General features: G+C 45.0%; 1 protein-coding gene across 1 annotated transcript in view; it reads left to right on the forward strand.

The window, feature by feature from the left end:
• Window positions 1-17772, forward strand: part of LOC309555547 (fucolectin-like) — a gene marked incomplete at both ends in the record, with an annotated part of 95469 nt that extends 77697 nt beyond the window's left edge. The window contains one exon of the mRNA XM_082257612.1: window positions 17622-17772. Coding sequence (XP_082113738.1) covers window positions 17622-17772 — 151 coding nt within the window. The remainder of the gene's footprint in view (window positions 1-17621) is intronic.
• Window positions 17773-27686: the final 9914 nt, after the last annotated feature.

Here is a 27686-nt window from a genome sequence, read left to right on the forward strand (position 1 = left end):
ATGTTACTGGCCTGACTCCCAGCCTCGGTCTGCTGTCTCTGAAGCTGTTTCACGATGGCCTCCATTTGCTGTTGGTGTCTCTGTTTCAAGCCTTTAATGCTCTCTTGGTGAGCCTGTTGTTGAGGTGCAAGGCTCCACTGAAAACCCGCATTTGTCTGCTGTTGATTTGAATTTGCTATAGCCAGTTGCCTCAGTATCTCCTCCATTTTGGTTTTACTTTAACTGCCCGTGGCACTCCACCATGTGTATAAGGGGTTGGCTCAGTAGCGGGTGTGGGTGACCCCCTGGTAGGGGTCGCTACACAGAGAGACAGCCGAGGAGTGGTTGAAAACAACGGTCTATGGTTTATTCTTCCAATTTGCTGGAAACAAGTGCAAGCATCCAAACAGCATAAATCAAACAAAACATAAAATAAACCCTGGCCACTTGGGGCATCTACCTTCACAACACAGGAACCTACCTATGGAGTCTGTCACAACCTACTGCTGGGCAGACACTGCTGGACACTGCTGGTCATAAAGCAGTAAACCAATAGTGTATTTGTTTTTCTTTTCACACTGAAAAAGTCAGCACCACCTCACCTTCAGAAGTCTTTCTCAGCTCACTGCTCTCCTTAACGCAAAAAGCCTCAGGATGCAGCAATCAGTAGTCATCCTCTGGATAACTTATAGAAGCCTTAATTGCCTCATTCTGAATAGCTGAAGCTTTCCAACGTCCTTAGACCTTTCTGGCTACCTCCGCAGCCGACACCTGATAGTAATTGGTGAATTGTCTAAACAAGGCAGAAATGTATCTCCCGTTTGTGACAACACCCACAGATTTACCTGACTTCCTGTCACATACCCCCCCCCCCCCCCTCTAGTTTCAACCCTAGGGTTGGGACACAGGTTGCCAGGCACACATGTACTCGGGACATTCCATCTGCATTCCCCATTTAAACACTGGGGCGATGCGTTACCACAAAACTAAATTTCTGAAGGGCCAGGAACCACCTATTTATTCTCCTATTGGTCTCCTTGTTCTATGCCATCCACTTTAATGGGGCATGTTTCATCACCAGTTCAAACTGTCTACCCACAAGGTAGTACCGGAGAGAATCCAAAGCCCATTTCACTGCCAAACACTCTTTCTCAATGGTGGCATAATTCTCCTCATGGGCCTTCAACTTTCGGCTGAGGTACATAACAGTGTGTTCTTCTCCCTTGATAATCTGGGACAGTACAGCTCCTAAACCCACATTTGATGCATCTGTCTGAACCACATGAAAAATCAGGCGAATTTAAAACTGGCTGACTACATAAGGCCTGTTTTAAAGCCTGAAAAGCTGTTTTTGCTTCGGGAGTCCATTTGATTATGACAGACTCCTTCCCTTTGGTCAAGTTTGTTAGGGAAGCAGCTTATGAGGCAAAATGGGGAATAAATAAATAAAATGAGGAATAAAACGGCGATAATAACCTGCGATCCCCAAAAATGCATGAACCTGTTTCTTGTTGGTGGGACGTGAATAGCCTCAACTTTGTTTATTTGGGGCTTGATTAGAACTCTTCCAATGGTATACACTAGATACTTTGCCTCTTCTAGCCCAAGGGTACATTTTTTTGGATTGGCTGTAAACCCGGCTTTCCATATGGAATCCAACACAGCCTGAACTTTTGGTAAGTGTGAGTCACAATTAGGGTTGAGCGAACACCTAGATGTCCGTGTTCGACGGGTTCGGCCGAACTTTAAAAAAAAGTCCGGGTCCGTGTCCCGGACTTTTACCGAACTTTTCCCGGACACCGAACCCCATTGAAGTCAATGGGGACCCGAACTTTAAGGCACTAAAATGGCTCTAAAACACCAAAGGAAAGGGCTAGAGTGCTGCAAATGGCAGCAAAACGTAATTAAGAGCATGGCAAGTGCTCTGCAAACAAATGTGGATAGGGAAATAACTTAAAACAACAAAAAAAAACAGAAAAATAAAACAATGTTCTTCTTCATCTCTGAAGGACGAGGCCCATATGGAGTAGGAGGGAGGTTAAGGTGGTGGTGGATGTGGCGGTGACATAGGCGTGCGCACAGGGTGTGCTGGGTGTGCCTGGGCACACCCTAATCACCTAGGGCACATAGCATTGCCAGTGAGGAGATGGGAAAGATCTCCCTGGGACCTGCTCTGCTCTATTTCTCCTTGCCTACAGGTACATGGCCCCGATACATTACTCTCCCTGCTGGCAAACACATGCATGTGTATTTCAACTTTGGGGTGCACACCTTAATGCAATAGGCTGCGCACACCTATGGGCGGTGTAGGTGGAAGCGGCGGTGGAGGAGGACCAGGGCCGGATTAACAGCATCATGGGCTTGGTGCTGAGGATTTTGAAGGGCCTTAGGGCCGTGCCTTGCCATGCACCCAGAGGAGGAAGGGTGCAGCCATGCATGCCTAATTCAACATGGGATGCTGTCTCTGAAGCCCATAAACACATCCATGCATCGCCAACTGTCCCTCCTTGTCCGGCCTTCACGCTGTGTGGGGAGGTTCTGAGGGTGCTGCCTGGGGAAGCGAGCATAGAAGCCAGACTTCTGTGTTTACAAGTGACAGAAGAGCGGTAACAGTGAATATGGCCAACCCGGGGCCTATATAAAAGGTAGGGGCCTGGAGCTGCAGCTCCAATAGCCCCTACATTAATCTGGCCCTGAGGAGGAGGACGAGGTAGCCAACACTGCTTCTTTTCACAAATTTTAAATGAGGGTACACCCCAAAAAAGTGAGAAAGAGCAAAAATGGAACAATGGGTGGGTAAGGTCGGTATCCATTGCTATTCTGCATAAGGTACGGAAAAGTCCCGTGGGATCCATGCCTGGTTCATTTTAATGAACGTGAGCTTGTCCACATTGTCTCTGGACAGGCGGCTGCGCTTGTCTGTTATAACGCCCCCAGCCGTGCTAAATACCCGTTCAGATAATACACTGGCTGCAGGGCACGCCAGCACCTCCAAGGCGTAAAGGGCAAGCTCAGGCCATGTGCCCAATTTGGAGACCCAGAAGTTGAAGGGGGCAGACCCGTCATTCACTACATGTAGGCGTGTGCACACATACTGCTCCACCATGTTGGTAAAATGCTGCCTCCTGCTAAGACGTTCCATCTGAGCTGCTGGTGCTGCTGTTTGTTGTGGCGTGCTGACAAAGCTTTTCCACATTTCGGCCATGCTAACCCTGCCTTCTGAGGTGCTGGCGGTGCCCTGGTTGCGTTGGCGACCTCCTCCTCCTCCTCCTCTGCCTTGTGCTTCCACTGTGGCCCCGCTGTCAGATGGGAATGCCAGCAGCATGGCGTCTACCAGCGTGCGCTTGTACTCGCGCATCTTGCGATCGCGCTCCAGTGAGTGAATTAAGGACGGTACGTTGTCCTTGTAACGGGGATCCAGCAGCGTGGCCACCCAGTAATCAGCACAAGTTAGAATGTGGGCAACTCGGCGGTCGTTGTGGAGACACTGCAGCATGTAATCGCTCATGTGTGCCAGGCTGCCCAGAGGCAACGAAAGGCTGTCCTCTGTGGGAGGTGTATGGTCCGTGTCCTCTGTATCCCCCCAGCCACGCACCAGTGATGGCCATGAGCTGGCCTGGGTGCCACCCTGCTGTGAACATGGTTCCATCTCCTCCTCCAGCTCCTCCTCCTCCTCATCCTCCTCATCCTCCAGAACTGTGCCCCTGCTGGACAATTGCGTCCCTGGCGTTTGCGTGTGCAGGAACCCACCCTCGGAGCCCCTTGCGAATGACTGCCCTGAAAGCCTTGGAAATGTTACCTCTTCATCCTCCTCCTCCTCCTCATCCTGTGCCACATCCTCTTCCATCATCGCCCGAATTGTTTTTTCAAGGAGGCATAGAAGTGGGATAGTTAAGCTGAGAACGGCGTCATTGCCACTGGCCATGTTGGTGGAGTACTCAAAACAGCGCAACAAGGCACACAGGTCTCGCATGGAGGCCCAGTTAAATTAAATAGCGGAATAGAAAATATGATCCAAAAAAAGTGTATGTATATCACACGTACACAACCACACTAGGCCCCAATTACTATTGTTTGTACCCCTAAAAGGCTAGATGAGGAGTAGGGGGAGTATGGAACAGGCAGCACCCTCAAACCTTCAGAAGTATGAGATGAACCCCAACAACTTGGAAAGGTGGATCTCTCTCACACGTACCGACACAGACTATCCCGCAATTCAATTGATCCTCAAAGGTTTTTATTGAATAGCGGAATAGGAAATATGATCAAAAAAAGTGTATGTATCTCGCACGTACACAACCACACTAGGCCCCAATTACTATTGTTTGTACCCCTAAAAGGCTAGATGAGGAGTAGGGGGGGTATGGAACAGGCAGCACCCTCAAACCTTCAGAAGTATGAGATGAACCCCAACAACTTGGAAAGGTGGATCTCTCTCACACGTACCGACACAGACTATCCCGCAATTCAATTGATCCTCAAAGGTTTTTATTGAATAGCGGAATAGGAAATATGATCAAAAAAAGTGTATGTATCTCGCACGTACACAACCACACTAGGCCCCAATTACTATTGTTTGTACCCCTAAAAGGCTAGATGAGGAGTAGGGGGGGTATGGAACAGGCAGCACCCTCAAACCTTCAGAAGTATGAGATGAACCCCAACAACTTGGAAAGGTGGATCTCTCTCACACGTACCAACACAGACTATCCCCCAATTTAACTGATCCCCAGAGGTTTTTGATTAAATAGCGGAATAGAAAATATGATCCCAAAAAAGTGTATGTATATCACACGTACACAACCACACTAGGCCCCAATTACTATTGTTTGTACCCCTAAAAGGCTAGGAGTAGGGGGAGTATGGAACAGGCAGCACCCTCAAACCTTCAGAAGTATGAGATGAACCCCAACAACTTGGAAAGGTGGATCTCTCTCACACGTACCAACACAGACTATCCCCCAATTTAACTGATCCCCAAAGGTTTTTGATTAAATAGCGGAATAGAAAATATGATCCCAAAAAAGTGTATGTATATCACACGTACACAACCACACTAGGCCCCAATTACTATTGTTTGTACCCCTAAAAGGCTAGGAGTAGGGGGAGTATGGAACAGGCAGCACCCTCAAACCTTCAGAAGTATGAGATGAACCCCAACAACTTGGAAAGGTGGATCTCTCTCACACGTACCAACACAGACTATCCCCCAATTTAACTGATCCCCAAAGGTTTTTGATTAAATAGCGGAATAGAAAATATGATCCCAAAAAAGTGTATGTATATCACACGTACACAACCACACTAGGCCCCAATTACTATTGTTTGTACCCCTAAAAGGCTAGGAGTAGGGGGAGTATGTAACAGGCAGCACCCTCAAACCTTCAGAAGTATGAGATGAACCCCAACAACTTGGAAAGGTGGATCTCTCTCACACGTACCAACACAGACTATCCCCCAATTTAACTGATCCCCAAAGGTTTTTGATTAAATAGCGGAATAGAAAATATGATCCCAAAAAAGTGTATGTATATCACACGTACACAACCACACTAGGCCCCAATTACTATTGTTTGTACCCCTAAAAGGCTAGGAGTAGGGGGAGTATGGAACAGGCAGCACCCTCAAACCTTCAGAAGTATGAGATGAACCTCAACAACTTGGAAAGGTGGATCTCTCTCACACGTACCAACACAGACTATCCCCCAATTTAACTGATCCCCAAAGGTTTTTGATTAAATAGCGGAATAGAAAATATGATCCCAAAAAAGTGTATGTATATCACACGTACACAACCACACTAGGCCCCAATTACTATTGTTTGTACCCCTAAAAGGCTAGGAGTAGGGGGAGTATGGAACAGGCAGCACCCTCAAACCTTCAGAAGTATGAGATGAACCCCAACAACTTGGAAAGGTGGATCTCTCTCACACGTACCAACACAGACTATCCCCCAATTTAACTGATCCCCAGAGGTTTTTGATTAAATAGCGGAATAGAAAATATGATCCCAAAAAAGTGTATGTATATCACACGTACACAACCACACTAGGCCCCAATTACTATTGTTTGTACCCCTAAAAGGCTAGGAGTAGGGGGAGTATGGAACAGGCAGCACCCTCAAACCTTCAGAAGTATGAGATGAACCCCAACAACTTGGAAAGGTGGATCTCTCTCACACGTACCAACACAGACTATCCCCCAATTTAACTGATCCCCAGAGGTTTTTGATTAAATAGCGGAATAGAAAATATGATCCCAAAAAAGTGTATGTATATCACACGTACACAACCACACTAGGCCCCAATTACTATTGTTTGTACCCCTAAAAGGCTAGGAGTAGGGGGAGTATGGAACAGGCAGCACCCTCAAACCTTCAGAAGTATGAGATGAACCCCAACAACTTGGAAAGGTGGATCTCTCTCACACGTACCAACACAGACTATCCCCCAATTTAACTGATCCCCAGAGGTTTTTGATTAAATAGCGGAATAGAAAATATGATCCCAAAAAAGTGTATGTATATCACACGTACACAACCACACTAGGCCCCAATTACTATTGTTTGTACCCCTAAAAGGCTAGGAGTAGGGGGAGTATGGAACAGGCAGCACCCTCAAACCTTCAGAAGTATGAGATGAACCCCAACAACTTGGAAAGGTGGATCTCTCTCACACGTACCAACACAGACTATCCCCCAATTTAACTGATCCCCAAAGGTTTTTGATTAAATAGCGGAATAGAAAATATGATCCCAAAAAAGTGTATGTATATCACACGTACACAACCACACTAGGCCCCAATTACTATTGTTTGTACCCCTAAAAGGCTAGATGAGGAGTAGGGGGAGTATGGAACAGGCAGCACCCTCAAACCTTCAGTATGAGATTGTGTTCACTGTACCCCACAAAGATTGAGTTCACTGCACCCCACAATGATTGTGTTCACTGCACCCCACAAAGATTGTGTTCACTGCACCTCACAAAGATTGTGTTCACTGTACCCCCCAAAGATTGTGTTCACTGCACCCCACAAAGATTCTGTTCACTGTACCCCACAAAGATTGTGTTCACTGCACCCCAAAAAGATTGTGTTCACTGCACCCCAAAAAGGATGTTGTTCACTGCACCCCAAAAAGGATGTTGTTCACTCCACCCCAAAAAGATTGTGTTCACTGCACCCCACAAAGATTGTGTTCACTGCACCCCAAAAAGATTGTGTTCACTGCACCCCAAAAATGATTTTGTTCACTGCACCCCAAAAAGGATTTTGTTCACTGCACCCCAAAAAGGATGTTGTTCACTCCACCCCAAAAAGATTGTGTTCACTGCACCCCAAAAAGATTGTGTTCACTGCACCCCACAAAGGATTTTGTTCACTGCACCCCAAAAAGATTGTGTTCACTGCACCCCAAAAAGGATGTTGTTCACTGCACCCCAAAAAGGATTTTGTTCACTGCACCCCAAAAAGATTGTGTTCACTGCACCCCACAAAGGATTTTGTTCACTGCACCCCACAAAGATTGTGTTCACTGCACACCAAAAAGGATTGTGTTCACTGCACCCCAAAAAGATTTTGTTCACTGCACCCCAAAAAGATTGTGTTCACTGCAGCCCAAAAAGATTGTGTTCACTGCAGCCCAAAAAGATTGTGTTCACTGCAGCCCAAAAAGATTGTGTTCACTGCAGCTCACACACAGAAAAATGGATGTGGATCACTGACACCTGCCTATCTCCAATCCCACACCACACAGCAATATCGATTGTAGTTTGTAGAACACAGTTTCCCTAAAATTCAGCAGACTCTGTCCCTAACAGGATTGAGAAGAGATCGTAGATCAGGATTGAGTGCAGTCCCCACCCCCCACACAGCAATATCGATTGTAGTTTGTAGAAGACACTGACCCTATATAATTCAGCAGACTCTATCCCTAAAATGCCTACAACTCGCCCTGCCTAAACACTCCGACCTGTCCCTCAATTCTATCCGGACACAAATGGTTTTTTCCTGCCTATCTTTCCCTAATCAGCAGCCAGCACGTTGATGTGTGCTCTGTCCCTGAATCTAAGCAGCATAATGACGCCGCTGCGGCTGCCTCGAACTTATAAAGACTTGGTCACATGCTTCAGACGGCCAATCACAGCTACTGAGACATTTGCAGGCATGGCTGGGATGGCTTAAGGCACACCAGTTAAACGATTGTTGATTGGCTGTTGAAAGCCCGCCATGAAAAGAGCGCCAAAGCATGCAAAACCCGGAAATAAAACGACCGAACACGGATTTTTACCCGAACATACAGTAAAGTGTCCATGTCCGTGTTCGGGTACAAAAAATCCAATTATTCGGTACGAACACGAATAATACAGTCCGTGTTCGCTCAACACTAGTCACAATCCTCACTGTGGATGACCACGTCATCGAGGTATGCAGCAGCATAGGCTCGATGAGGCCGAAGGGTGTTATCCATGGTGCGTTGAAATGTGGCGGGAGCATTCTGTAACCCAAAAGGCATCCTCCGATATTGGAAAGATCCGTCTGGAGTTACAAATGCTGTTTTTTCCCTGGCCGACCCCGAGAGAGGAATTTGCCAATAACCCTTGGTCAGGTCTAACGTCATCATGTACCGGGCAGTGCCTAGGCGATCAATCAGTTCATCTATGCGGGGCATAGGATAGGTGTCAAACTTAGTGATTTTATTCAGGCTGCGAAAGTCATTACAAAACCGCCAACTTCCATCTGGTTTGGGCACTAAGACAATGGGACTGGACCAATCACTATTTGACTCTTCTATCACCCCCAGCTCAAGCATTTTTTTTACTTCCTGGCGAATTGCCTCTCGCCGGGCTTCTGGAATTCTATAAGGCTTTAACTTGACCTTATCCCCTGGTGTGGTGATAATGTCATGTTTAACTCCGGAGACCCAACCTGGCAGGTCTGAAAACTTCTCCCTATTACGGAGCACAATTTCTTTAACCTCCTGTTGCTGAGTTTTGGACAGAGTCTCCGCTATCCCAACTTCAGTGACCACCAGGTTAAATGGAGCAGAAAATCTGGTAGTCTTAGCGACCAAGGACTTTCTATCCTTCCATGGTTTCACGTGATAGAGCTGCTCAGGTTTTCGTCTTCCCGGTTGGCTAATTTTATAATTCACCACCCCCATTCTCTCCAACACTTCATAGGGACCCTGCCATTTGGCTAGGAATTTACTATCGTCCGTGGGGACCAGTACCAACACCCTATCACCAGGTGCAAAAGAATGGACCTGGGCCCCACGATTGTAAATCCTTTGTTGTGCCAACTGGGCTTGGGCTAAATGTACCTTCACAATCGGCATCACTTGGACAATTCTATCTTGCATTTGTGCCACATGTTCAATCCCACTTCGATGAGGGGAACTCTCACTCTCCCATGTTTCCCTGGCAATGTCCAATAGACCCCGGGGGGTGCCTCCCATACAGTAGGTCAAACGGGGAGAACCCTGTGGATGATTGGGGAACCTCTCTTATGGCAAACATCAGATAAGGGAGCAGATAATACCAATTCTTTCCGTCTTTATCCACCACCTTCCTCAACATTTGTTTTAAAGTTTTATTAAACCTCTCCACTAACCCGTCTGTTTGAGGGTGATATACTGATGTACGTAATTGGGTCACTTTCAGGAGTTTACGAAGTTCTCTGGTCACCCTAGACATAAACGGGGTGCCCTGGTCAGTTAGGACTTCCTTAGGAAGACCCACACGGCTGAAGACCTGACATAACTCTTTGGCAATGGTTTTAGCAGAGGTATTTCGGAGAGGAATCGCTTCTGGGTAACGGGTGGCATAGTCCATTATTACCAAGATGTGCTGGTGCCCTCTAGTGGACTTCAGTAAGGGGCCAACCAATTCCATGGCGATCCTTTTAAAAGGGACCTCAACAATGGGCAGGGGTACCAACGGACTGCGGAAATGTGGCGTGGGTGCAGTAATCTGGCACACTGGACAGGAAGAGCAGTACAATTCCACTTCCTTAGTGATCCCAGGCCAATAAAACCTCTGGGTGATTCTCTCCCGGGTTTTTTCTGCTCCCAAATGTCCCCCAAGAATGTGCCCATGGGCCAGTTCCAAAACCATCTTGAGGTACGGTTTAGGCACTACCAGTTTCTCAAGGGTGTCCTCTATCCTCGATATAACAGATCCCTTTCAATAATGAAGTAAGGGAGGGCAATCCTCTCATCAGGGTTAACTAACTCCCCATCTATCTTCACTACATTCTCCCGGGCTCTTAGCAATGTGGGGTCCCTCAATTGCTCAGTGATAAAATTTTCTCGGTGCACCTTGAGGTCATCAAACCCTATCGGCCGCTGTTCCTCTTCTGAAGTAGCAGGCTCCTCCCTAGGGACTGGTGTTTTCCCTGCTAAGACTGAGAACGGAAACTCAGGAGAATCCTCACAGTTAGAGGATTCTGGAGTAGATGTTTCAGGCTCAGAAGAACCACCTACTGGGGAATCTGGGCAATCCCAGAGTTCCCAGAACTTTGGGAAATCCCTTCCCATAATGGCGTCATGTGGCAGTTTGGGAACTAAACCCATTTGGTGACACAAGTTACCGAGGGAGGTTTCAAAGGAAACCGTAGTCACTGGATATTCTCGAGTTTCCCCATGTACACAAACTACAGCCATTTTCCTAGGATGTAAGGTTTTTCCCACCACTAGATCACTTTTAACTAAGGTGACCAGGCTACCTGAATCCAACAATACCACAACATCTTTACCATCTAAGCACATTCTATATAAAGGTTTCTCATTCCCCTTTACTGCAGTGCATGTGGTTGCAAAAAGGGACTGTCGTCTCTCTCTGTCAGAAAATCACACTGCATGGGTTCATCACCTGCTGGGCAAACTGCGGCTACATGTCCCTATTCCCGGCAACAGTAACAAATCAACCTTCTGGTCCTCTCCTGTGGGATGGGTCTTCCAGGCTGCTCTCGTCAAACATTAGCAGTAGTCCCGATAATACCTCTAGTTGCTCTTTGGTCCCTCTCTCCACCCCCATCCCTTGATGCAGTCTTACCTATAGGTGGGGAGGGTCTGGTCTTGGGGTGAAAAGTCTGTGCGTCTCTGGGGAAAGAGGTCAAATTCTCTGTTAGGTATCTTTCAACCAGGTCTACTAGTCTGTGGTTTCTGGACCACCATTTGCTCACCCATTTCTGCAGGGTGTTAGGAAGAGACCTAAGAAATTTGTCCATGACTACTCGCTCCAAAATTTTAGGTTCGGACAGAATTTCTGACTGCAGCCATTTCCTAACCAAATGTATGAGGTCATACATCTGCGACCGAGGTGGCTTCCTCATCTGATAACTCCAATTGTGGACCCGCTGAGCACGGACATCCAAGGTTACCCCAAAACGTGCCAATATTTCTCCATTAATCGATCATAGTTTTTTGCATCTGCAAGCTCCAAATCAAAATATGCCTTTTGGGCTTCTCCAGATAATAGGGGGGCCACTAGTCCAGCCCACTGTTCTTGAGGCCAACTCTCTTTCTCCGCTGTTCTTTCAAGCGTGGTCAGAAACATCTCAGGGTCATCATCTGCAGTCATCTTTGGCAATAAGTGGCTTAACCAAAAAGTCGGTATGTTACTGGCCTGACTCCCAGCCTCGGTCTGCTGTCTCTGAAGCTGTTTCACGATGGCCTCCATTTGCTGTTGGTGTCTCTGCTTCAAGCCTTTAATGCTCTCTTGGTGAGCCTGTTGTTGAGGTGCAAGGCTCCACTGAAAACCCGCATTTGTCTGCTGTTGATTTGCATTTGCTATAGCCAGTTGCCTCAGTATCTCCTCCATTTTGGTTTTACTTTAACTGCCCGTGGCACTCCACCATGTGTATAAGGGGTTGGCTCAGTAGCGGGTGTGGGTGACCCCCTGGTAGGGGTCGCTACACAGAGAGACAGCCGAGGAGTGGTTGAAAACAACGGTCTATGGTTTATTCTTCCAATTTGCTGGAAACAAGTGCAAGCATCCAAACAGCATAAATCAAACAAAACATAAAATAAACCCTGGCCACTTGGGGCATCTACCTTCACAACACAGGAACCTACCTATGGAGACTGTCACAACCTACTGCTGGGCAGACACTGCTGGTCATACAGCAGTAAACCAATAGTCTATTTGTTTTTCTTTTCACACAGAAGTCCAACACCACCTCACCTTCAGAAGTCTTTCTCAGCTCACTGCTCTCCTTAGCGCAAAAAGCCTCAAGATGCAGCAATCAGTAGTCATCCTCTGGATAACTTATAGAGGCCTTAATTGCCTCATTCTGAATAGCTGAAGCTTTCCAACATCCTTAAACCTTTCTGGCTACCTCCGCAGCCGACATCTGATAGTAATTGGTGAATTGTCTAAACAAGGCAGAAATGTATCTCCCGTCTGTGACAACACCCACAGCCCACAGATTTACCTGACTTCCTGTCACAATACACATTATATATATATATATATATATATATATATATATATATATACATACACACATATATACATATATACACAGTGCCTTGCGAAAGTCTTTGGCCCCCTTGAACTTTGCGACCTTTTGCCACATTTCAGGCTTCAAACATAAAGATATAAAACTGTAATTTTTTGTGAAGAATCAACAACAAGTGGGACACAATCATGAAGTGGAACGGAATTTATTTGATGTTTCAAACTTTGTTAACAAATAAAAAACTGAAAAATGGGGCGTGAAAAATTATTCAGCCCCTTTACTTTCAGTGCAGCAAACTCTCTCCAGAAGTTCAGTGAGGATCTCTGAATGATCCAATGTTGATCTAAATTACTAATGATGATAAATAGAATCCACCTGTGTGTAATCAAGTCTCCATATGAATGCACCTGCATTGTGATAGTCTCAGAGGTCCATTTAAAGCGCAGAGAGCATCATGAAGAACAAGGAACACACCAGGCAGGTCCGAGATACTGTTGGAGAAGTTTAAAGCCAGATTTGGATACAAAAATATTTTCCAAGCTTTAAACATCCCAAGGAGCACTGTGCAAGCGATAATATTGAAACGGAAGGAGTATCAGACCACTGCAAATCTACGAAGACCTGGCCGTCCCTCTAAACTTTCAGCTCATACAAGGAGAAGACTGATCAGAGATGCAGCCAAGAGGCCCATGATCACTCTGGATGAACTGCAGAGATCTACAGCTGAGGTGTGAGACTCTGTCCATAGGACAACAATCAGTCGTATACTGCACAAATCTGGCCTTTATGGAAGAGTGGCAAAAAGAAAGCCATTTCTTAAAGATATCCATAAAAAGTGTCATTTAAAGTTTGCCACAAGCCACCTGGGAGACACGCCAAACATGTGGAAGAAGGTGCTCTGGTCAGATGAAACCAAAATCAAACTTTTTGGCAACAATGCAAAACGTTACGTTTGGCGTAAAAGCAACACAGCTCATCACCCTGAACACACCACCCCCACTGTCAAACATGGTGGTGGCAGCATCATGGTTTGGGCCTGCTTTTCTTCAGCAGGGACAGGGAAGATGGTTAAAATTGATGGGAAGATGGATGGAGCCAAATACAGGACCATTCTGATAGAAAACCTGATGGAGTCTGCAAAAGACCTGAGACTCGGACGGAGATTTGTCTTCCAACAAGACAATGATCCAAAACATAAAGCAAAATCTACAATGGAATGGTTCACAAATAAACATATCCAGGTGTTAGAATGGCCAAGTCAAAGTCCAGACCTGAATCCAATTGAGAATCTGTGGAAAGAACTGAAAACTGCTGTTCACAAACGCTCTCCATCGAACCTCACTGAGCTTGAGCTGTTTTGCAAGGAGGAATGGGCAAAAATTTCAGTCTCTCGATGTGAAAAACTGATAGAGAAATACCCCAAGCGACTTACAGCTGTAATCGCAGCAAAAGGTGGCGCTACAAAGTATTAACTTTTTCAGTTTTTTATTTGTTAAATAAGTTTGAAATATCCAATAAATTTTGTTCCACTTCATGATTGTGTCCCACTTGTTGTTGATTCTTCACAAAAAATTACAGTTTTATATCTTTATGTTTGAATCCTGAAATGTGGCAAAAGGTCGCAAAGTTCAAGGGGGCCAAATACTTTCGCAAGGCACTGTACATCATATATACACATATATATATATATATATATATATATATATATATATATATATATATATATATATATATATATATATATATATATATACATATATATATATATATATACATACCCCTAACTGAGAGACATCCCACATTCTTATGTGTACATTTTCACACACACAACCTACCTTGCAGATAAACGCCACCACCTCTGCAGTGTACAGGGAGGGAGCCATGGTTCTCCGGATTCTGAGAGGAACTGTACAGCTTCCTGAAACCTGTGCACCTTCTCACAATGTCGTTTCAAGTTTCCCCAATTTGCGAACGTGAGCTTGCGTGCATCCTGTATGCGAACGCAAGTTTGCGATCAAGCGGAAACAATTGCAAAATACACAATGCATGTCCAAGATACAGATGTACATTACACCAAATGCATCTAACAGACACAATAACATTGAATACATAGAAAAATAAAAACAAACATTAGGGTAGACCATAAATCAGTTTTATTGAACACATAATAAATTAGTTTAGCAGACATTTTAAACATGGCCGCCCACCACCATCAATAATTATTCAAAGCACAGTGCACAGCTAAAACTATTTAGATTTGACAATTTTTTAAGACAGTATACAAGCCTCAAGCAATAATAGCTTGAGAGATTTTCGCAAATAAACTACTTACAAGTACAGCAATAGTAAATACATAAAACATACATGAACAAAGAGACAAAGAGACAGTAAGATTAATATACATGTATAGATTTACAATACAAAACGCAATTTTACCAAAAATAACAAACCTCTACAGAGGGTCAAGTATTCATTCCCCCAAATACAGCCCTGTGGTATGTGTCATTAGACATGACAGGCAACGCAGCCAACCCCCCCCCCCCCCCCCAAAAAAAAAAAAAAAAAACCCAAAAAACAAACACAAAGCAAATACAAAAAAAATATCCCCACCAAAACATATTGGACCTTTTTGCAGCCCAAGACATCCATGATGTCTCACAGCTTTTTGTAAAATAGCTCAGACAACACACACCCAGTAAAGGGAACACCCAGCAGACCAATTAACTGTGAGTGTCCTGGACTAAAAGCAACACAAGTGCAACTGCAATTTAGAGTGGGATGTGCTAACAGGGATCAATTGCAAAGGTTTGTAGCATGCGTGGTTTATCTACAAATTGCCGAATATGGCAAAGTCTTTGAGCATGCTCAGTAGATCTGAAATGGCAATTGGCGAGAGAGAGCTATATCTGAACACCCGGGAACTTTATTGTGATTGCCAAAACAGTTGCATATATATATATACACTGAATATACCAAAAGAAATTACATATATATGGAACTATCAAAACTATTGAAACATCAAAAAAAAAATTGAATATATAAATATATCTATATCTATATATGTGTATATAATGTTTTTGTTCATATATATAAACATCAAAAAATTGAAAATGAAATACAAATAGATCTACATATATATATATATATATATGTATGTGTGTATGTATGTGTTTATGTATGTATGTATGTATGTATGTGTGTATGTATGTGTGTATGTATGTATGTATTTACACATATACACATACACACACACACACCCCACAAAATGTTACCATCAATAGTTTTGACATTGTTTAGGACACAGGCATTTGCATCCCCAAACTCTTCATGGAAACCCCCCCAAATAATAAACAAAAAAAAAATATTGATCTATCTATCTATCTATCTATCTATCTATCTATCTATCTATCTATCTATCTATCTATCTATCTATCTATCTATCTATCTATCTATCTATCTATCTATCTATCTATCTATCTATCTATCTATCTATCTATCTATCTATCTATCTATCTATCTATCTATCTATCTATCTATCTATCTATCTATCTATCTATCTATCTATCTATCTATCTATCTATCTATCTATCTCTATATCTATATCTATATCTATATATATATATATATATATATATATATATATATAGTTCTGGCTATATATATAGAAATATATATATTGAGAGCTATATATATATATTTCTATTTGGACAAAATGTTCCAAAAAATACATTTAGGGGGTGCAGCTGCACTACAAAATGTGCAAAGATGCAAAGGTTTGGGCATGTGTATGTGAACCCCAGAACGTTGTAGTTTAAATTATAAAATGTAAATATATATATATAAATCCATATGTCTTTAGACAAATACATATATGTATGGTGAAAATAAGATAGTTCTCAATTTGGGGGGGTGTTCATATTGCTTGGTATACATTCATATTTACACAATTAAGATTTGTTGCCTAGCAATTGTTAGGAGTGTGAACTGTGTGCAGTGACAACATGCAACTTTATCTCTTTCGCCAGTGATCGCCAGTTTACATGGTCGAAAACGCGATTTTGACATGCCAATTCACTATATCGCAGGCTAACATTTTGAAAAACGTAAAACATTTTAGGCAAGGTTGGCGTTGAGCATGCATACATGTGTCCTCTCCCAGCTCTGGACTTCAGGAGCTAGTTTTGTAATTTACACTTTTGAAGAAATCTCTCTTTATATTTCACTTTTTGACACAGTTTAAATGCCGATGATCTCCAAATGATATACCCCAGCTCCCACAGTCCTTTGTGCTTTTTTGTGTTCTCAAACAATGTTTTTGGAAAAAACAGTCGAGCTTTTAGCTGGCCTGTTTTTAACTCTCGCCCTGACGTTATTGGATCTTAGTGAATTTGACATTAGGCGTTATTTTCCGCCGGTGGTACAGTGAATTACGATTTCAAACGTTAAAATTTGCCATAGCGCCAAAAGGCTGGCGAAGGCAAAATAGCGGTACAGTGAATTAGGCCCTTAGTGTCAGATTTGTCCGCCGCAATGTCGCAGTCCCATTAAAAATCACTAATCACCGCCATTACTAGAAAAAAAAAATAAAAAAGTAAAAATTCCATAAATCTATGTAGACGTGATCATTTTTGCGCAAACCAACCAATATACGCTTATTGGGATTTCTTTTTACCAAAAATATGTAGCAGAATACATATTGGCCTAAATTGATGAAGAAATTTGATTTTTACATTTTTTTATTGGATATGTTTTGTAGCAGAAAGTAAAAAATATTGTTTTTTTTTCAAAACTGTATTTTTTTTGTTTATAGAACAAAAAATAAAAACCACACAGGTGATCAAATACCACAAAAAGAAAGCTCTATTTGTGGGGGAAAAAAGGCGATCAATTTTATTTGGATACAGCGTTGCACGACCGTGCAATTGTCAGTTAAAGTAACGCAGTGCAAATCGCAAAAAAAGGCCTGGTCATTAAGGGGGAAAAACCTTCTGGGGCTGAAGTGGTTACCAGCAATACTAAGTCAGTCCCACAGAAACCACACTGCTTATTTCTAGTTATTGTACATTTTTGTGCTTTATTAGGCCACATAGCAATGCATTTTTTCTTTGGGCCCCTTAAATCTCCCCATGTTGCAGTTTGGTAGTTTCTGTATCATTGTGTTGGTCCTCATTTGTCCTCCACAGGTGTGGGAATATCTGCGATGTTATTAATCCTACAACAACTTACTGCTGCAATGGAATGGAGGGTCAATATGTCAGCGTGGTGATCCCAGGGCGCAAGGAATGTCTGACCCTGTGTGAGTTGGAGGTCTATGGTGACCCGGTGACTCCATAGCCGGATGTCTGCAAGTAAACCCGACAGAAGGAATAGTAAAGTCCATCATCAAATTTCATGTCCATCCTGAAGACCCAGAATAATGGACACTTCTATGTTTCCCTATATAGCTGGAGGAGTTCCTCTTCTGTTCTACACCTTCTATTTGTGACTGGAGAAATAATTGATAAATATCTGTCAGGATTTCCTTTTCATTTTACCTAAAAATGATGTGAGCTTACCTGAGCCAATAAAGTTTCTTTTATTCAATTTTATTTTTTCTGTGTTGTCTCTTTGCTCTTTTTATCTATATTTTTCTTCAGGTTTATTATAATGGAGTTTGATGGGAGAAATAGAAAATAGAAAACGTGGGACAAATCATAATTTGAAAATTTAGATGCATCCGATTTTCCAAAAACTGAAAATTAGTCAGAATTTCAATTTGTAACAAAACAAAGTGCACATGGCTAGCAGTTTGTCATCTTTGCCTTGGGCGCTGGATAACCTTGTCCCAGCACTGAATGCTAAGATGGTGCAGTGCAGCCGGAGGGAGGAAGAGGAGGAGAAGCTGGCAGCGCTGCATGGGGAGGCAGAAGAGGATCGGTGTCTGCGGTAAGGCAGTTTAGCTGGCCCTCCTACTCAGCAGGTGCCCGGGTCCCCCTTTTGAACTAATGGGTCCCTGGCCCAGTACAGGAGGGCTGGTTGTACTGCCTTTTTAGCAGCCCTGGATGGTTTTCATAACACTTGTCCAGAAAGAGCAAGCTTAAAAGCTTTTATATATTTAGTCTTGCTGGGATGGGAATGGATATATTGGTTAACCCTTATTTGATAATGTGTCACCGTCGCAAAATTAAAATACATTTCAATAAAAACCCTCCAATGGGGCTTACAAAAAATTGTAAAAAAAATAAAAAATAAAAATTATTGTAAAGAAAAAATAGTGGAAAAAAATAATAAAAAAACGAAATGGTAAGTATACACATTATATATATATATATATATATATATAAATAAACTGATGACACCAATCTCTACCCTAGTGACACTGTGAATTGCCCTACTTCTACAGTATCTCACAAAAGTGAATACACTCCTCACATTTTTGTAAATATTTTATTATATCTTTTCATGTGACAACTAGAGTTGAGCGGACACCTGGATGTCCGTGTTCGGCGGATTCGGCCGAACTTTAAAAAAAAGTCCGGGTCCGTGTCCCGGACTTTTGCCTAACTTTTCCCAGACACCGAACCCCATTGAAGTCAATGGGGACCCGAACTTTAAGGCACTAAAATGTCTCTAAAACACCAATGGAAAGGGCTAGAGTGCTGCAAATGGCAGCAAAACGTAGTTAAGAGCGTGGCAAGTGCTCTGCAAACAAATGTGGATAGGGAAATAACTTAAAACAACAAAAAAAAACAGAAAAATAAAACAATGTTCTTCATCTCTGAAGGACGAGGCCCATATGGAGTAGGAGGGAGGTTGAGGTGGTGGTGGATGTGGCGGTGTCATAGGCGTGCGCACAGGGTGTACCGGGTGTACCTGGGCACACCCTAATCACCTAGGGCACATAGCATTATCGCTCTGTTTTCCAGTGAGGAGATGGGAAAGATCTCCCTCGGACCTGCTCTGCTCTATTTCACTTTGCCAGCAGGGAGAGTAATGTATCGGGGCCATGTACATGTAGGCAAACACATGCATGTGTATTTCAACTATGGGGTGCACACCCTAATGCAATAGGCTGCGCACACCTATGGGCGGTGTAGGTGGAAGCGGCGGTGGAGGAGGAGACGAGGTAGCCAACACTGCTTCTTTTTACAAATTTTAAATGAGGGTACACCCCAAAAGAGTGAGAAAGAGCAAAAATGGAACAATGGCTGGGTAAGGTCGGTATCCATCGCTATTCGGCACAAGGTACGGAAAAGTCCCGTGGGATCCATGCCTGGTTCATTTTAATGAACGTGAGCTTGTCCACATTGTCTCTGGACAGGCGGCTGCGCTTGTCTGTGATAACGCCCCCAGCCGTGCTAAATACCCGTTCAGATAATACACTGGCTGCAGGGCACGCCAGCACCTCCAAGGCGTAAAGGGCAAGCTCAGGCCATGTGCCCAACTTGCAGACCCACAAGTTGAAGGGGGCAGACCCCTCATTCAGTACGTCTAGGCGTGTGCACACATACTGCTTCACCATGTTGGTGAAATGCTGCCTCCTGCTAAGACGTTCCATATGAGCTGCTGGTGCTGCTGTTTGTTGTGGCGTGCTGACAAAGCTTTTCCACATTTCGGCCATGCTAACCCTGCCTTCTTAGGTGCTGGCGGTGCCCTGGTTGCGTTGGCGACCTCTTCCTCCTCCTCCTCCTCCTCCTCCTCCTCCTCCTCTGCCTTGTGCTTCCACTATGGCCCCTCTGTCAGGTGGGAATGCCAACAGCATTGCGTCTACCAGCGTGCGCTTGTACTCGCGCATCTTGCGATCGCGCTCCAGTGAGTGAATTAAGGACGGTACGTTGTCCTTGTAACGGGGATCCAGCAGCGTGGCCACCCAGTAATCAGCACAAGTTAGAATGTGGGCAACTCGGCGGTCGTTGTGGAGACACTGCAGCATGTAATCGCTCATGTGTGCCAGGCTGCCCAGAGGCAACAAAAGGCTGTCCTCTGTGGGAGGTGTATCGTCCGTGTCCTCTGTATCCCCCCAGCCACGCACCAGTGATGGCCATGAGCTGGCCTGGGTGCCACCCTGCTGTGAACATGCTTCCATCTCCTCCTCCAGCTCCTCCTCCTCATCCTCCTCATCCTCCAGAACTGTGCCCCTGCTGGACAATTGTGTCCCTGGCGTTTGTGTGTGCAGGAACCCACCCTCGGAGCCCCTTGCGAATGACTGCCCTGAAAGCCTTGGAAATGTTACCTCTTCATCCTCCTCCTCATCCTGTGCCACATCCTCTTCCATCATCACCCGAATTGTTTTTTCAAGGAGGCATAGAAGTGGGATAGTTAAGCGGAGAACGGCGTCATCGGCACTGGCCATGTTGGTGGAGTACTCAAAACAGCGCAACAAGGCACACAGGTCTCGCATGGAGGCCCAGTTATTGGTGGTGAAGTGGTGCTGTTCCGCAGAGCGACTCACGCGTGCGTGCTGCAACTGAAACTCCACTATGGCCTGCTGCTGCTCGCACAGTCTTTCCAGCATGTGCAAGGTGGAGTTCCACCTTGTGGGCACGTCACATATGAGGCGGTGAGCGGGAAGGCCGAAGTTACGCTGCAGCGCTGCCAGGCGAGCAGCAGCAGAGTGAGAACGCCGAAAGTGCGCACAAACGGCCCACACTTTCTGCAGCAGCTCTGACATATCGGGGTAGTTTTTAAGGAACCTCTGCACCACCAAATTCAGCACATGCGCCAGGCAAGGGATGTGCGTCAAACCGGCTAGGCCCAGAGCTGCTATGAGATTTCGCCCAGGCCGGGCTTGAGGCTCGCTGGCAGCAACCACTCATTTGTCTGCTGTTCCATGCTCCTCCACAACTCCTGCACGGTGTGTGGTTTGTCCCCCAAACAGGCAAGTTGTAAAACTGCCTGCTGTCGTTTACCCCTGGCCGTGCTGAAGTTGGTGGTGAAGGTGTTACGCTGTCCGGATGAGGAGGCGGTAGAGGATGAGGAAGCGGAGTAGGAGGAGTTAGGAACAGGAGGCAAACTGAAGCGCCCTGCAATCCTCGGTGGTGGAAGGACATGCGCCAAATTGCTATCCGCCTCAGGCCCATCCGCCACTGCATTTACCCAGTGTGCCGTTAGGGAGATATAACGCCCCTGACCGTGCTTACTGGTCCACGTATCGGTAGTTAGGTGGACCTTGCCAGAGATGGCGCTGCGCAGTGCACACCTGATTTTTTCCCCCACTTGGTTGTGCAGGAAAGGAATGGCTTGCCTGGAAAAGTAGTGGCGGCTGGGCACGACGTACTGTGGGACAGCCCCCGACATAAGGTTTTTAAAACTGTGCGTCTCCACCAGACAGAATGACAGCATTTCAAAGGCCAATAATTTTGAAATGCTGGCATTCAGGGCCAGGGATCGCGGGTGGGTAGGGGGGTACTTCCTCTTCCTCTCAAGTGTTTGGGAGATGGAAAGCTGAACGCTTCCACGGGACATTGTGGAGATGGTTAGTGACCCGGGTGGTGGTGTTGCTGACAGATCGTCTGTTTGCGGGGTGGCAGGTGCCGGTATCACTACAGATGTGGCTGGAGCGGCCGAGACTGCAGCAGAAGAGGAAGCAGGATGAGCCAGAGACGTTTCTTGGTTTTGAAGGTGTCTACTCCACTGCAGCTCGTGCTTTGCACTTAGATGCCTGATCATGCAGGTTGTGCTCAGGTTGAGAAGGTTTATGCCTCGCTTCAGGCTCTGATTGCACAGGGTGCAAACCACTCGTGTCCTGTCATCAGCACATTTTCTAAAGAACTTCCATGCTAGAGAACTCCTTTGAGCTGACTTTGGTGCGCTCGTTCCCTTGCTGTGTTGGGCAGTAGCGGGCGTAGTGTCTAGGGCACGGCCGCTCCGCTTCTGCACCCTGCTCCCTCTTCTGCTGTGCTGGTGGCTCTGTGCGACCACCGCCTCTTCCTCCAAACTACTCAGGTCACCTGCATGACGTTCATTCCATGTGGGGTCGAGGACCTCATCGTCCTCCACATCATCTTCCACCCAGTCTTCACCCCTGCCCTCCTTGTCGGTCTCCACAATGCTGAACGCCACAGCAGTTGGCACCAGCGTTTCGTCATCATCGGAGACATGCTGCGATGGTCCTTGCATGTACTCATCTTGAGAAATAAGTGGTTGGGCATCGCTGCACTCAATCTCTTCAACTTCTGGGGCAGGGCTAGGTGGATGGCCCTGGGAAACCCTGCTGACAGAGTCCTCAAAAAGAAGAAGAGACTGCTGTATGGATTGGGGCTCAGACTGCTTGCCTGATTTCCAAGGGGGTGAGGTGAAAGACGGTTGGACATTGGCTGCAGGTGCCAACTCTGACCTTTCTGCAGTAGACTGGGTGGGAGACAATGTGAAGGAACTGGAGGCACTGTCAGCAACCCAATCTACTATCGCCTGTACTTCTTCAGGCCTCATCATGTCTAGAGGTGCATTATGCCCTACCAAATACTGATGCAGGTTCTGTCGCCTACTCACACTTGTGGAAGGTGTTTCACTTGTGCGTGTAGCTGGCACAGATCGACCACGTCCTCTCCTTGCAACAGGAGCTCTACCAGCAGCACCACGACCCAGGCCACGGCCTCTATTTGACTGTCTCCTCATATTTCTGTAATTTATGATCTTGCCCTAGAAAGGTGTTTATTGAATAGCGGAACAAAACAACAACAGTATCGCACGGGTGTATCTGACAGTCAAATATGCAAACTATGCCCCAATTTAATGTTTTTTACCCCAAAAGGGTGTATATTGAATAGCGGAATAGGAAAAATGATAAAAAAACGGTGTATCTCACACGTACAAACACAGACTAGGCCCCGATTAAAATTTTTTGTACCCTAAAGGGAGGATGAGGAAGAGGAGTAGGAGGAGTTGGGAACAGGAGGCAAACTGAAGCTTCCTGCAATCCTTGGCGGTGAAAGGAGATGCGCCAAACAAATTTAAAAGGTGTATCTCACACGTACCGATACAGACTATGCCGTAATTTAATTTTTTACACTCAAACAGGGTGTATATTGAATAGCGGAATAGGAAAAATTTTATAATACGGTGTATCTCACACGTACAAACACCAACTAGGCCCCGATTACAATTTTTTGTACCCTAAAGGCAGGATGAGGAAGAGGAGTAGGAGGAGTTGGGAACAGGAGGCAAACTGAAGCGCCCTGCAATCCTCGGCGGTAGAAGGAGATGCGCCAAACAAATTTAAAAAGGTGTATCTCACATGTACCGATACAGACTATCCCGCAATTTAATTTTTTACACTCAAACAGGGTGTATATTGAATAGCGGAATAGGACAAATTTTACAAAACGGTGTATCTCACACGTACAAACACCAACTAGGCCCCGATTACAATTTTTTGTACCCTAAAGGCAGGATGAGGAAGAGGAGTAGGAGGAGTTGGGAACAGGAGCCAAACTGAAGCGCCCTGCAATCCTCGGCGGTAGAAGGAGATGCGCCAAACAAATTTAAAAAGGTGTATCTCACATGTACCGGTACAGACTATCCCGCATTTTAATTTTTTACACTCAAACAGGGTGTATATTAAATAGCGGAATAGGACAAATTTTACAAAACAGTGTATCTCACACGTACAAACACAATCTAGGCCCCGATTACAATTTTTTGTACCCTAAAGGCAGGATGAGGAGTAGGAGGAGTTCGGAACAGGCAGGAGGCAGACTGAAGCACCCTCAAATCCTCGGCAGTATGAGATGCGCCTCAAAAATTGGAAAGGTGTATCTCACACGTACCTACACAGACTATCCCGCAATTTAATTGTTTATACCCAAAGGTTTTGATTAAATAGCAGAATAGAAAATGTGATCAAAAAAGTGTATGTATCTCACACGTACAGAAGCACACTAGGCCCCAATTACTATTGTTTGTACTCCTAAAGGCAGGATGAGGAGTAGGAGGAGTTTGGAACAGGCAGCACCCTCAAATCTCCAGAAGTATGAGATGAACCCCAAAAACTTGGAAAGGTGGATCTCACACGTACCAACACAAACTATCCCGCAATTTATTTGATCCCCAAAGGTTTTTATTGAATAGCGGAATAGGAAATATGATCAAAAAAGTGTATGTATCTCACACGTACAGAAGCACACTAGGCCCCAATTACTATTGTTTGTACCCCTAAAGGCAGGATGAGGAGTAGGAGGAGTTTGGAACAGGCAGCACCCTCAAATCTTCAGAAGTATGAGATGAACCCCAAAAACTTGGAAAGGTGGATCTCACACGTACCAACACAGACTATCCCGCATTTTAATTGATCCCCAAAGGTTTTTATTGAATAGCGGAATAGGAAATATGATCAAAAAAAGTGTATGTATCTCACACGTACACCACCACACTAGGCCCCAATTACTATTGTTTGTACCCCTAAAAGGCTGGATGAGAAGTAGGAGTATGGAACAGGCAACACCCTCAAATCTTCAGAAGTATGAGATGAACTCCAAAAACCCCAAATATCATTCAGCTCTGCTGCAGGCCACAATTTATTTTTTTTAACCCAAGACTATTGAATAGTGGAATAGAAAAAAAGTGTATGATTTTTGAAACCACTCAATATTAGCACATGTGAACTGAACACAGCAGTGTATGATCAGTCACTCAGCACAGCACAGCTGAAGGAAAAATGCTGCACACAGTGCCTGATAGAAAAATACTTTTCTCCCTCCTCCTAAGTGGGCAAAAAAGATTGTGTTCACTGCACCCCAAAAAGATTGTGTTCACTGCACCCCAAAAAGATTGTGTTCACTGCAGCCCACACACAGCAAAATGGATGTGGACCACTGACACCTGCCTATCTCCTATCCCACACCACACAGCAATATCGATTGTAGTTTGTAGAACACACTGTCTGACCCTAAAAATCAGCAGACTCTGTCCCTAAAAGGATTGATAAGATCGTAGATCGGTCACTGCAAACCCCACACAGCAATATCGATTGTAGTTTGTAGAACGCACTGTCTGACCCTAAAAATCAGCAGACTCTGTCCCTAAAAGGATTGCTAAGATCGTAGATCGGTCACTGCAAACCCCACCCCACACAGCAATATCGATTGTAGTTTGTAGAACACACTGACCCTAAAAATCAGCAGACTCTCTCCCTAAAATGCCTACAACTCGCCCTGCCTAACACACTCCGACCTGTTCCTCAATTCTATCCGGACACAAATGTTTTTTTTTTCCTATCTGTCCCTAATCAGCAGCCAGCACGTTGATGTGTGCTCTCTCCCTGAACTAAACAGCAGAATGACGCCGCAGCGGCGCTGCCTCGAACTTATAAAGACTTGGTCACATGCTTCAGACGGCCAATCACAGCTACTGATACATTTGTAGGCATGGCTGGGATGGCTTAGGCACACCAGTTAAACGCTTGTTGATTGGCTGTTGAAAGCCCGCCATGAAAAGCGCGCCAAAGCATGCAAAACCCGGAAATAAAACGACCGAACACGGATTTTTATCCGAATATACAGTACCGTTTTCGGGTCCGTGTTCGGGTAACAAAAATCCAATTGTTCGGTACGAACACGAATAATACAGTCCGTGTTCGCTCAACCCTAGTGACAACACTAAAGAAATGACACTTTGCTACAATGTAAAGCAGTGAGTGTACAGCTTGTATAAGGCCCCTTTCACACATTTGTCCGTTTTCATCCATCCGTTTACAGATGAAAAACGGACATCAATGCATCTCTATGTATAAACGGATGACAATGGATGATCATCCGTTAACATCCATTTTCATCCGCTTCCGTCAATGTCCATTTTTTGGAACGGATGAATGCCCTATTTTTCATCCGTCAAAAAATTGGATCGGACGAAAAACGGATGTAAACGGACAAACGGTCCGTTTTTCATCAATTTTTGCATTGGTAGTGGATGTAAAAAAAACGGATGAAAAACTAATACATTTTGACGTGACTGAACTGATGGACTGATTGGACCGTACGTGTGAAAGGGGCCTAAGGGTCCTTTCACACTGGGCGGACCGTATTTTGATCCGCTCCGGCACTTTTTCTTTTTTTTACGGACATGGATGACACTTGTGTCATCCGGTCCGTATGTCCGTTTATCATCCCATCCGTTTGCGGATGATAAACGGAGATAATGTATGTCAATGGAATTGCGGATGTCAGCGGATGACACCGCTGACATCTGTTTTTGCGTCCGTTACGTTTTTTTTAAACTGAAGAAAAATAGGGTTCTCTTCCGTTCCAAAAAACGGAACTGATAGGAAAGGACGCAAATCGGATGTCAGCAGATGGTTATCCACTGACATCCGCAATCCCATTGACATGCATTATGTCCGTTTTTCTTCCGCAAAAAAATGGGATGATTAACGGACATACGGACCGCCCTTGTGAAAGGACCCTTACAGTGTAAATTTGCTATCCCCTCAAAATAACACACAGCCATTAATGTCTAAACCGCTGGCAACAAAAGTGAGTACACCCCTAAGTGACAATGTCCAGATAGGGCCCAAAGTGTCAATATTTTGTGTGGCCACCATTATTTTCCAGCACTGCCTTAACCCTCTTGGGCATGGAGTTCACCAAAGCTTCACAGGTTGCCACTGGAGTCCTCTTCCACTCCTCCATGACAACATCACGGAGCTGGTGGATGTTAGAGACCTTGCGCTTCTCTACCTTGCATTTGAGGATGCCCCACAGATGCTCAATAGGGTTTACGTCTGGAGACATGCTTGGATCACCTTTACCCTCAGCTTCTTTGGCAAGGCAGTGGTCATCTTGGATGTGTGTTTGTGGTCATTATCATGTTGCAATACTGTCCTGCGGCCCAGTATCCAAAGGGAGGGGATCATGCTCTGCTTCAGTATGTCACAGTACATGTTGGCATTCATGGTTCCCTCAATGAACTGTAGCTCCCCAGTGCCGGCTGCACTCATGCAGCCCCAGACCATGACACTTCCACCACCATGCTTGACTGTAGGCAAGACACACTTGTCTTTGTACTTCTCACCTGGTTGCCATCACATATGCTTGACATCATCTGAACCAAATAAGTTTATCTTGGGCTCATCAGACCACAGGACATGGTTCCAGTAATCCATGTGCTTAGACTGCTTGTCTTTAGCAAACTGTTTGCGGGCTATCTTGTGCATCATCTTTAGAAGAGGCTTCCTTCTGGAACGACAGCCATGCAGACCAATTTGATGCAGTGTGCAGCGTATGGTCTGAGCACTGACAGGCTGACTCCCCCCCTTCAACCTCTGCAGCAATGCT

Source organism: Pelophylax lessonae (assembly GCF_965119305.1).
Source record: "Pelophylax lessonae genome assembly, chromosome: 5".
Lineage (NCBI taxonomy): Eukaryota > Metazoa > Chordata > Amphibia > Anura > Ranidae > Pelophylax > Pelophylax lessonae.